Genomic DNA, 11930 nt, shown 5'->3' with positions numbered 1-11930 from the left:
AATTGTACACATTTACACACATTTTGTGTGTGTTTTGCATGCATTCTTCTCCTGAATGACATATATTTGATTTTGATTTATTAGATTTCTATGCTGCTTTTCATTCAAGTGTTTCGTGGTATTCATTCTTTACATTAAATATTTGTGTGTGTGTGTGTGTGTGTGTGTGCACGCGCACTTCTCGAAGTGCCACTGTACTGCAAAAATTCAGGGAAGCATTCTGACTCGTAGTTCTGTTCTGATCTACACAGAAGTCCAGAACTGGTGAAATGGGTCAGTGGATTGTAAAAAAAAAGGGGGGGGACAAATGATGTTCTCCCCTTTCCCATTCTAAATATATTTTGACTTTTGCTTGTTTTTTTTAGTCAAGAACTGCATTAGAACATTGAGAAAGTGTGAAATTGTGTGAATAGTTCAGCTCCAAATGGCATCTTACTCCAGGAGCTACAGATCAGGTTAGTTTGTACCAGAATTTGTAAAGATCACATTTCTTAAGCCTCCCCATCTGAAATCTGCAGCGTTTTAACAGAAACCAGAGAGGTAGCTGAATAAGACATGCTGTTACTATCCCACCAGGCCTTGATTGACGTGGTCAGCAGATTGCATGCAGAGCCACATGGAAGTATGAAAAATTAATCCAACACTTGAGCCTTGGTTTGTTAGCAATGTCACGGGTCAGCTCCTCTGTAAGCATAATCCGATCAGGTTCCAGTGCAGTCAAGGCACCAGAACAGATGCCCTCAAACTGAAACCTTGCTCTATATTTCAAAGTAGGAGGGTTCCCTGGGCTCTTTGGACACACACTGCTTTCCATTAGGGAATATTGCCTAAAAATGGGTATATTAATAGAAATTAGCCCTAAAATGCTGGTGAGTTTTAATGGGGACTTGAAAAAGAAATCCATAAACTGATTTGGAGTACTGCCCTTAAAACTGGAGAATTGGGGAGAAGGTGACATGAGCAGAGTTGCCCTGCCACCCCCTGCGCATGCTCAAAGTTAAACATAAGCAACTGTAAAGCAGGAGGGACTGGGTTGTTACTTTATATATACTTTCAGGAATGTTTATTATAGGGCGAGCAGTTGCACAACTCCTATCTACTTCAAAACTAAAACATGGCCTGTATCTTTTGCTGCCAGGAAAGAACATGTAGCTAAAATACAACATGGCAAAATACCAAAACAACAACAACAACAACAAAAACCTTTCTTCATGTGATGGTTTACTTTTCTTAGTGGAGGGGCTGCAGTTGCAGGCTGAGGGCAGTCAACAGGAGCAAATCTTAAACTCAGTTCTCCGTGTTTCCATGTTAGTCTACTATTTTTCTTCTTCTAAAAGTCTCCATGAAAACTCATCCACATTTTAGCACACATATCTGCTAGCCTACATATTCTCATGCGCAACTTCCCCTAATACAGTCATACCTCGGGTTACAGACGCTTCAGGTTGCGTTTTTTCGGGTTACGGATGCACCAAAATCCAGAATTACCGGAACGGGTTACTTCCGGGTTCCGGCGGTCGTGCATGCGCAGAAGCGCTAAATTGTGCTTTGCACATGCGCAGAAGCGCCGAATCGCAACCCGCGCATGCGCACACGTGGCACTGCAGGTTGCGAACGTGCTTCCCGCACAGATCATGTTCGCAACCCGAGTGTCCACTGTACAGACATTCTTACAAAGCAATGTAATGTATTTTTGCATGTCGTTCTCACTAATAGGTGGAATCTAAACACATATTAAAAACTCAGTGAAAATGCTTTTTTAAAAAAGCGTTTTGAAAAATATATTGAATTTGCCATAAGCTCACCATCGCCATCTCATGTCACATTTGTATAATGCACTTAAAACACACTTAAAACGTTATATTTGCAGCTGTATAGCTGAGTCCATAGATGCATTTCAATGCCCACTTCTGGGCCATAGCATATGTATTTTTTTACATGTTCCTTGGCTGAAGATCCTGCATTGCAAAATTCAAAGAAATGCGAATTTCAAAGGATGGCTTTATTTCAGTATACAAGCAGTTTGGGGAAATGCATAGTGAGTAGATTTGCCTTTAAATGTGAACTGAAAAGATCTGGAGAACACCAGGTTGGGGAAAGCTAAGTTAGAACATCTCGAAAGTGAGGCAAGAACCTCTGAGATTCTATTGCAACAAGTATCAGCCTCCCATTTGGATTGCTGTAATGTTTTGCACATGGGGCCGCCCTTGAAGATCATCCAAAAGCTTCAGTGACTGCCAGAATGTTAATCAGTTCTAAAAGAGTTGCATTAGCTTCATACCCCCATCTGGGCCAAATCCAACACAAAAATGTAATATCAATTGAAAACATCAGTAAAACAAACACTGTCCAAAGGCCTGGCTGAACTTCACGGATTTTGTAAGACAGGCATAGGCAAACTTGGCCCTCCAGATGTTTTGGGACTACAATTCCCACCATCCCTGACCTCTGGTCCTGCTAGCTAGGGATGAAGGGAGCTGTAGGCTCAAAAAATCTGGAGGGCCGAGTTTGTTGTAAGACATCTAACAGAAAGCAGGCACAACTCCTGCCTGTCCTCAATTGGCAAGGAGTTCCACAGGGCAGGGCCTGCCACATTAAAGGTTCAGTCCTTTGTGAAGGCCAACTGAACCTCAAGGGCATAGATGATCACCCAAATGCCCCATCAGATCTCAGCGATGGAGGTGGAGCATAAGGAATTAAGCAGTCCTTCTTTTGGCCCAAGCACTTTAGGGCTTTGTGAATTTGCACCAAAACCTTGAAGCTGGTTCAAACCCTATTTGAAGTGGGAGTTGCTCAGTAGCCTACAGGATTGGGCCTTGGTGTGGTCCCCCTGCCCTTTGGCTCTTAAAGCTATCCACCCATCACCTGCTGGTGACTCCATCCCAGCTGGGATACGGCAAGCAAAGTTCGTAGAAGGAAACACTCTTCTGACGAAGTGCCATAAAACAACAAAGATGTCAATGTTTTCTGGGCGGAGGCATTTCTTTGGGGCTATCACACTTCACAAACTGCCTAGGGGGTTGTCACCATCCTAGCCAGTGCCAATATACCTTAGTTATTCAATAACTAAAGGGCATCCTTTAAAAATCCAGCTCCGTCGCTGTCGAGCCAGTCCGCCCTGACATTCCAAGTGAGAACCAGAATCGTGACTCACCATGAACACCTACCTGGTGGCCACAGTCTGCCTGAGTGTGCTGGCCGTCCTCTCAGATGGGGTCGAAGTCAAGGTAAGAGTGGGGAATCCTCCCAGGATCTCCTTTCTGCCCTTATGGCATCACCTTGAAGGAAAGAGCAGTAGGTCAGTGGCTAGAGAACTTGATTCCTGGATGCCTTCGGTCCCAGGTTGAATCCTTGTCATCTCAAATAGGGTGGAGATACACCTTTCCCAAAGACCCTGGGCAGCTACTGCCCATCAGTGTAGGTGACAGCGAGATGTAAGTAATAATGGTCTGAACTGACATAGGTCAGTTTCCTTTGTTCATATTTGGACAGCTTTCCATTTAGAACTGGAATCCTTAGTTTTAAGGGAATGGAGCATTAGAGAATTAGAGCATCGGCTTTGCAAGAGAAAGCTCCCAGGTTCAGTCCTTGGTATCTCCAGGAAGAGACCCCAATCTAGAACCCTGGAGAGCTGCTGCCAATCTGTGTAGACCAGGGTTTCTCAAACTTGGGTCTCCAGCAGTTGTTGGACTACAACTCCCAAGTGTGGGAAACACTGGTATAGATTATGCTGAACCAGATGGGCCAATAATCTGACTCAATACAGGGCAGCTGCTTATTGATCACTTTGGGCTTTAACTCTGGGAGGTCTTAGATCCCGTGCATGTCCACTAAGAGGTGAACTTCTTCTTTTTTTTCTTTTACCTATGGCACCCGGTATTCCCAGGGGCTCTCCCATCCAAGTACTAACCAGGCCTGACCCTGCTTAGCTTCTGAGATCAGATGAGATTGGGCGTGTTCAGGGTAGTATGGCCATAGAAAGAGGTGAACTTCTATAGTCTTAGTTGAAGGAGGCAAAACAAAGGAGACCCCTAAAGGAATAGCTTACAGCAAACAGTGGGTCCAGTTAATCATTTACCAAAAGATATGTACACAGTCAGACTATTAGCAGGAATTAGCAGTGAATTTACCAAGCAGCCACATGGCCGCTATTATTGAGGATTATTTTTCCTCTCTCTGCTTTGCTCTGTAGTGAAATCCACCCCACCCAAATACTGGGAGAATCTCTAAAACAAATTATGGATTTGGACCTCGCACAGTTGGACACACCCTTCCTGTCACACCACTTACATGCCTTTCTCCTCCTTTCCTTGTTGATGGGCATGTGTGCATTGAAAAACAACCACACTGCAACAAAGCAATTTTGATGTGACTGTACAGTGGTACCTCTGAATGCGAACAGGATCCATTCCAGAGCCCCGTTCACATCCAGAAGTGAACGCAACCCTTGTCAGCGCGTCTGTGAGTGTGCGGGTCATGATTCGCCACTTTTGCACATGCATGTGACATCATTTTGACTGTCTGTGCATGCACACGAGGCAAAACCCGGAAGTAACGTGCTCCGTTACTTCTGGGTCGCCGCAGCACGCAACCCAAAAATACTTATCTCAAAGCTACTTCAACCCAAGGTATGACTGTACTGTGTGGTTTCCTGGAGACTCTTTTTCTGCTGTGTTTGAGCTGATGTGCACACGCATGCCAGCATATTGATAAAACACCCCATGAAAATAATCTTGATACAGCTGGGTGCACACTGGCAGGGTGGGGGACAATTTTCAGCCAGAGGGCCACACCTCTATTGCATAAACTTCTAGGGGCCACATGATGGTAGGGAGGGAGTCAGAGGAAAAAAATTGGTGGAGAAATGAATGTAGATTTTACCTTTGGGGCTCATTTCTACACACCCACACCCACCCACACGCCCCTCTATATTCTATAGAGGATGGGGGCGGGTGAGTTTATGTGGAAACTAGCCTAATGTACATAAAATTTGGCCCCTGGAAAGTTGTCCACAGAGAAATGTGGACCTTGGGATGATTCTTTTTTTTTTTTAAGGTTCCCTGTTCTACAGTAGCTTTATAGAGGGTTTGTGCATTGTTAGTTTTTAGCAGCCTCCAAGCAGGCTAGGCTCCTTGCAGAGCGCAGGATTTGATCAGGCAGCACAGCCTTGGAGGATGGTCTTCTGAGAACAGGCCTCTATCTTTATTGCTTTGCAAATACATGCTAGGCAAGGATAAGCCTTGCCCTTGAAATTTCCCAGCCAAGGGATTTGCTTGAAGAGCAGGTTCCTTCACACAAACACATGCAGGTTTCTAAGTTACAGTTTGACCTTTTCAGTGGGTCTCCATGCATGAGGATGTCCCTGGCAAGGCTCTAATGTGCAGTGGTGGCTGGTAGGGCAGAAGGCAGGGGGACAACAACAGTAGGAGGAGACAGACCCAATGACACACAGTGCCCAATAATTCTGTTTGTCCGTCTGATGAATTCTGTAAGGGCAGATGACAGCAGACCCCAACGTCTTCCCCCTCCTTCTTCCTAATGTAGATCTTCCCTCACCTCTTCTTCCCTGGGACAGATGGAGGCACTATTTGGGGGTCTACCTCAGGTGCCAAAATGTATCAGGCCAGCCCTGGCACTAAGATTGGGGGGGAGGGAGAAGGAACCTATTGCATGCCCTGCCGTGGGCAAGTGATGGTGATAGTCTGTTCTAATTTCCCCTGGGCAGGTGGGAGACTACGTATTCCCCTTGGAATCAGTGAAGCAGCTGGAGGGCTTCTTCAAGGAGAGGTCCAAGAACGTACGCACGCGCATGGGCGCCACATTTGGTGCATGCAGAGACCCGAAAATGCCCTCAGAGTTTGCACCAGTCTGTGCATCCCCCAGAGCAGGAATACTGCTCCGACAACTCGGTATGTGGTGATGGTCAAGTGCATGCATGAGAAGGTGGGATGTCTCCTCGGCTTTGAACAGCCGGACAGTAGAGGCATATTCCAGATGGGCCTCTGTGCAAGTTTGCTTTGCAGCTAGAATATCAGACCAGCCCTGCTCATCTTGCCCAACATTCTATTATCACAGTGACCAACCAGATGGCTGGGGGAAGCCCAGAAGCAGGACCAATGAGCCCAAGACCCCTCTTCCCATCTGCAATTCTCAGATGCTGGTACTCAGAGGCATATCACCTCTACTCGTGGAGTGAAAAACTAGTAGCCATTGATAACCTCACCCTCCATTGATTTGTCTGATCCTCTTGTAATGCTGTCCAAGTTGGTAGACCTCACTGCCTCTTGTGGGAGCGAACCCCCCCAGTTTAACAGTTGACTCCTTGAAGGAAATGCTTTATCTAGACCTGTGGTTCCCAACAGAGGAGGGCAATTTGATTTTTAAGGGGGACAATTTGAGAATGAGTCATTAACAGTTAATGGCCTTTTAGGCTTCCTCCACATGAATTCACGTTTGGAAGAATAAGAATTATATATCACCGGGGGGGGGTCAGGATTTTAGAGGTGCTTGGTGGGGCATGGCCCAAAAAAAGGTTCAGAACCACTTATCTAGACTGTCCTGAATCCTCCAACACTCACCTCATTGGATGGCCCCATTGGGTTCTAAAATTACAAGAGAGAAAGGTAAACTTTGATCCAGCAGAGATCTTCTGGGGTCTTATTCCTCCTCCTCTCCTCAGATGGCTTTAAAGGGGGTTTGACAAATTCATGGGAGAAGAAGGCTATAAATGGCTCCTTGCCACAATGGCTTTGCTCTGTCTCCACTGCAACATTTTCCAGAGGAGTAACCAGGGCTGTCTTAAGCATATGCGGCCCCAGGGTGCAAAGATCCGTCCGATGCCCCCCCCCTCAGGTTTCCCAGTCCCAGGTGCGCAGGAGGGCAGAGCCGGCCAACTGCCTCAGCGTCTCGCTGGCTCGGTCGCCCCCGAACTCGCAGTGCAGAGCCGCCCATAGCAGAAGAGCCTGGCGTTCCAAGCAGCGGGTGGGCTCTTCTCCGGACTCAACTCTCGGGCCCCGGACTCTCAGCCTGGCGCCCCTGAGAGCCTGGCACCCAGGTGCCCCACATCCCTACTGCATATGGGTTAGACGGCCCTGTTTGTATGTTGCTGCACAAACAAGAGAATTTTCTTGTGACACCTTGAAGAGTAACAGGCTTATGCTGGAGACTAGTCCTCAAAAGGTTATGTCATAATAAATGTGTTAGACTCTAAAGTGCCTCTAGATTCCCTGCTGTTATTTTCCTACTTGCTAGGTAACAGGAACTGGGTAGAGGAGGAATGGTGGAGACTGCCTCCCCATCCTGACTCTTCCAAAGAAGGAGAAGAAGACAGTTCAGGATTGCAACAGGGGTTTTAGGGAGGTCACTGCTCAGAGGCAGATGAGGGGGAAAGCTGGGAAATAATGGGAGAGGAGGAGGAGGAGGAGGACGCACCGGGGGGGGGGGCGACAGCTGACAGACACAGTGTCTTTAGAAAGCATTCCAGACCCTCCCTCCCAGACCTGATGAGCCTTGAAATTAGGAGAGCAAAGAGCTCAGAGAAAAAGCACCCAAGGGCACCTATAGGGGAGGTGATGACAATGACGAATGAGGAAGGGAGTGGAGAGTCACTCAGGACAACACCATTATCCAAGAGGTTGTGTTCCAAAGCCTCTCTCTGTAAATATTGAATAAAAAGCGGAAGGTAAGAAACTTTTCCTTGTCTTTGTACATCCCTGGCAACCAGCTGTGGGAGTTGCTTACAGCCGCCTGACTCTAGGGAGTGAGACCTCCCTCTTAATAGGCTTCCTAACCAGTGCTACCCTCCTTCTCAATAGGCTTCCTAACCCGGATCGAGGCCAGATCTAGGCCAGGGATGAGGAAACCGAAGCCTTCCAGATGTTCTTGAACTACAATTCCCATCATCTGTGGCCATTGGCCATGCTGGCCGGTGATGATGGCAGCTGAAGTCCAACATCTGGAGGCCTAGAGGTTCCTCATCCCTGGTGAAGTGACATGGTTGAGATGATTAGCGGTGAAGCCCCAGAGGTACACATGGATCCCCTCCCCTCTCAGTCCCAATTGGAGTACTTGAGTCACCCAAAGAGTTGCCCCAACGTCACCCAAAGAGTCTTTCTTTTTCTTTGCTTCAGAAATGATCAGCGCAGATGCTGCAACCTGTGAGATTTGTGCCAACGTTGCCTGCTCTGGATGCTAATGAAGAAGACCACTACCATCTCTGCTGGCTTTCTAAGTGGATCCTGACAACTGGCCCTTGCTGCTACTGCTGCCTTTTTCTCATCCAAACCAACAGAGGACACCTCTGCCCACTTGCACAGATTGGCTGGGCCATTGTGTCCCTGCTGCTGCTACCCAGCCTTGGCTTCCTGGACCCCATCCCTAAAAGCTCTATGAGCACAATTCAGAGTCCATGTCAGAAGGGAGAGTGCAAAGGACAGAAAGTTGGGCTGGGGAAGGAAGGAGAATGCTTGAAAGGAAGGTGATTGGTCACTGCAAAAAATAATAATAACGACATCAGTTCCATGTAATTTTTCTTCTGCTTTTTAAAAATTGAAAACCAGCTGTGTGAGTTTGCAAATGGGAACAGAAAAAAAGGGTGGGGAGAGGAAGTTTTTGTTGCCAGACATGTTTCCTAGTCAAACTCTAGACTTGGCTGTATTTCCCCCTGAACAGGCTCCAGATACATTTTCCCCTATAGGAAGAAAAGTATCTGGGGTGACATTTTGAGCAAAAGGGGCAATCTGGCTCCCCTCTCCTCTACTTACTCTTCCCTCAAGATTACAACCTCCTGCAGCTGATTCTCAATGAGAAGTAATATTACATCTCAGGAATGTTAGATGCTGCCTAAAGTCATTTTCTCACCCCTCACACTGCCATTCTTAGGTCAGTTCTCCACATTTCCGCACCTGTTTGTCATTTTAAAAAGCACTCGGGAAAATTCACCAGCATTTTGGTGCAAATTTCTCTTAAAATGCTCACATTCCCATGCGATTTCCCCTAACGTGAATATTTTTGCAAAGCAATTTCCCCTAATATAATGCATTTCTGCCTCCTATTTTCACTGTTGTAGGTACATGCTTATCCATACTTTGGCCTAGTATACATTTTTTTGACTGGAGAGCTGCATTGCAAAATCTAGAGGTGTACAGATCTTGAACAATGGCTGTGCTTCAGCCTGGAAAGTACAAATCAGGCACTTTAAGCTTTAAATGCAAACTGAAGTGAACTGAATATCTCCCCTATCGCAATCCAGCAGCCAGTTTCTGGCCATCAGCTTTGAGGTGCATGGCAGTAGAGTATAGAGGTAGCAGAGAGGAACCAGAAATCTCAATTTCTTTCCAGCATTTTCCTTCCATCCCCAGCAAACCTTACCTGTTCCCATGGTCTCCCTCTCCCTCTCCTCAGAGGCAGTTGATTTGGACGATGCCCCTGCTTCTCGATAGCCACACATTTTAAAATGACATCAATATGCAGACTAAAACACTGTGTAGCCCACATAACACTTCTATTCGAGTTTAAATACCCTTTTGTTCTCTGTTGGTGATTTGGTCGTTTGGTTTTGATGGTGATCTCTTAAGCAAAACTGGCTTCTGACATGCAAAACTGGCTTCCTCGTGGATATCCCTGTTTGGTGTGTCCAAAATAAAGATTTCCAGTGCACTGATGCTCTCTGCGTTTACTACTTTGATGTGAAAATGGTTTGGCTCATTCAATTATTACAGTCATTTTATTATTTATATCCCCACCCATCTGGCTGGTTTTCGCCAGCCCCATTTTCCCCAAAATTCCCTGTTGCAAGGAAAAACTCTCTCCATGTAGGTATTAAGTAATAATAATCATACTAATGCCAAATTATTATTTATACCCCACCGACTTGGCTGGGTTTCCCCAGCCACTCTGGGTGGCTCCCAACAGAATATTAAAAACCATGACAAAACATCAAACATTAAAAGCTTCCCTAAACAGGGCTGCCTTCAGATGTCTTCTAAAAGTCAGATAGTTGTTTGTTTTCTTGACATCTGAGGGGTGGGTGCCACTACCAAGAAGGCCCTCTGCCTGGTTCCCTGTAACATCACATCTTGCAGGGAGGGAATCTCCAGAAGGCCCAAGGGGCTGGACCTCAGAGTCCGGGCTGAACGATGGGGTTGGAGACGCTCCTTCAGGTATGCTGGGCCGAGGCCGTTTAGGGCTTTAAAGGCCAACACCAACACTTTGAATTGTGTTCGGAAACGTACTGGGAGCCAATGTAGGTCTTTCAGGACTGGTGTTATATGGTCTTGGCAGCCCCTCCCAGTCCCCAGTCTAGCTGCCACATTCTGGATTAGTTGTAGTTACTGTGTCACTTTCAAAGGTAGAGTGCATTGCAGGAGATAACCTGTTTTGCATGTGGACAGCTTTATCTCCAGCATCTCCAGGTGGGTCTGGAAGAGGCCCCAGCCTGAAAGCCCAGATATACACCACCAGTCCCTATGTAACCTTAATGGCATTCATCTGTTTCAAGCAACAACGGAGTGCATCTCTGGGGGGAAGTCAAACCACTGTGTTAGCATCTCTGAAGTGACCTTCCCAGGGTGTAAGCCTGTGCAGTGTGTATGGAGTTCCTGGGCTGCCCAGACGAGAAGACCCCGCTCTCGGCCTCGTTGATGTGATCCAAAGGAAAGCAGAGTAATACACTTGGCACCAGCTTGGCTGCAGGAGTTGTGGGAAGGAGGTGTACAAGGCACCATCCAGCCATCTTAGGGACTCCACTCTGGATTGGTGTAGTGCTTACTCCTTACACATCTCCCAAAATTGTCCCACAACGCATGGGTACAAAATTTTCCTCTGGGCTTACTCCTGAATACTTTCTCATGAATGAGCATAGCCACAAGGCAGGGGAGCTTTAGGATCAGAGTTTTCCTTCTCCTGATAAGCTACCTTGCCAAGTTGATGGACCCCATCTGCCCCTCACTTCCCTCTGCAGCACATGCAGAATAATAATAATAATAAAATTTTATTTATATCCCGCCCTCCCCAGCCGAAGCCGGGCTCAGAGTGGCGAACAACAACAACAGAAACCGCCTTCTTGATTGTTGCTCTCGCCTTCTCAACCTGCAGTATTGCACTAAACGGATCAATTGCATGTCTCAGTATAAGGGAAAGGGAAAGGGACCCCTGACCATTAGGTCCAGTCGTGGCCAACTCTGGGGTTGCGGTGCTCATCTCGCTTTATTGGCCGAGGGAGCTGGCATAGAGCTTCCGGGTCATGTGGCCAGCATGACTAAGCCGCTTCTGGCGAACCAGAGCAGTGCACGGAAAAGCCGTTTACCTTCCCGCCGGAGCGGTACCTATTTATCTACTTGCACTTTGACATGCTTTCGAACTGCTAGGTTGGCAGGAGCAGGGACCAAGCAACGGGAGCTCACCCCGTTGCGGGGATTCGAACCGCTGACCTTCTGATTGGCAAATCCTAGGCTCTGTGGTTTAACCCACAGCACCACCCGTGTCCCTATCCAGTATAAGGTAGCTTTCTTTATACGTTCTCAACCCTGTTTGTGGGCAAAACAAATAAATGAATAAATGGGAGGTAACACTTTCACCAAATTTCCTGGGGTGGAGAGGGGAGGAGAAATTATCCAACAGCTTCTCAAAGGTAATTCTTCACAGCAAGCATACTTTCATGATTACAAATTGGGAAACGAAACAATACAACTCTCTCCCTATGTGTGCGGCTGTGCACGTACACGCATGCCCATCTATACAAAAGAGCTACCTAGGATGAAAAGAGATGAGCTGAATTCAATAAAGCTAATGCAACTGGAATGCAGAAAATGGTTCATTCAGGAATGTGTTGACTCAGCTCAGATTAGGATATGCAAACACTGGACCGGAGGCAGGCATGGCACAATGGCAGCTTAGAGACGGGGGGCCCAAAATTAAGAATGCAAGGAGAG

At 46.9% G+C, this 11930-nt stretch overlaps 1 protein-coding gene and 1 pseudogene across 1 annotated transcript; one reads left to right on the top strand and one right to left on the bottom strand.

Moving 5' to 3' along the window:
* Window positions 1-3100: 3100 nt before the first annotated feature.
* GUCA2A (guanylate cyclase activator 2A) lies at window positions 3101-9662 on the top strand. Its single transcript, XM_053400577.1, has 3 exons — window positions 3101-3227; window positions 5726-5909; window positions 8130-9662. Exons 1-3 carry the CDS (start codon window positions 3156-3158, stop codon window positions 8192-8194), a joined length of 321 nt encoding a protein of 106 aa, XP_053256552.1. The 5' UTR covers window positions 3101-3155; the 3' UTR covers window positions 8195-9662.
* On the bottom strand, window positions 3862-3980 carry LOC128420416 (uncharacterized; annotated as a pseudogene).
* Window positions 9663-11930: the final 2268 nt, after the last annotated feature.

This window comes from Podarcis raffonei, chromosome 8 (genome assembly GCF_027172205.1).
Source record: "Podarcis raffonei isolate rPodRaf1 chromosome 8, rPodRaf1.pri, whole genome shotgun sequence".
NCBI lineage: Eukaryota > Metazoa > Chordata > Lepidosauria > Squamata > Lacertidae > Podarcis > Podarcis raffonei.
This window is presented reverse-complemented; position numbering and strand designations above follow the sequence as displayed.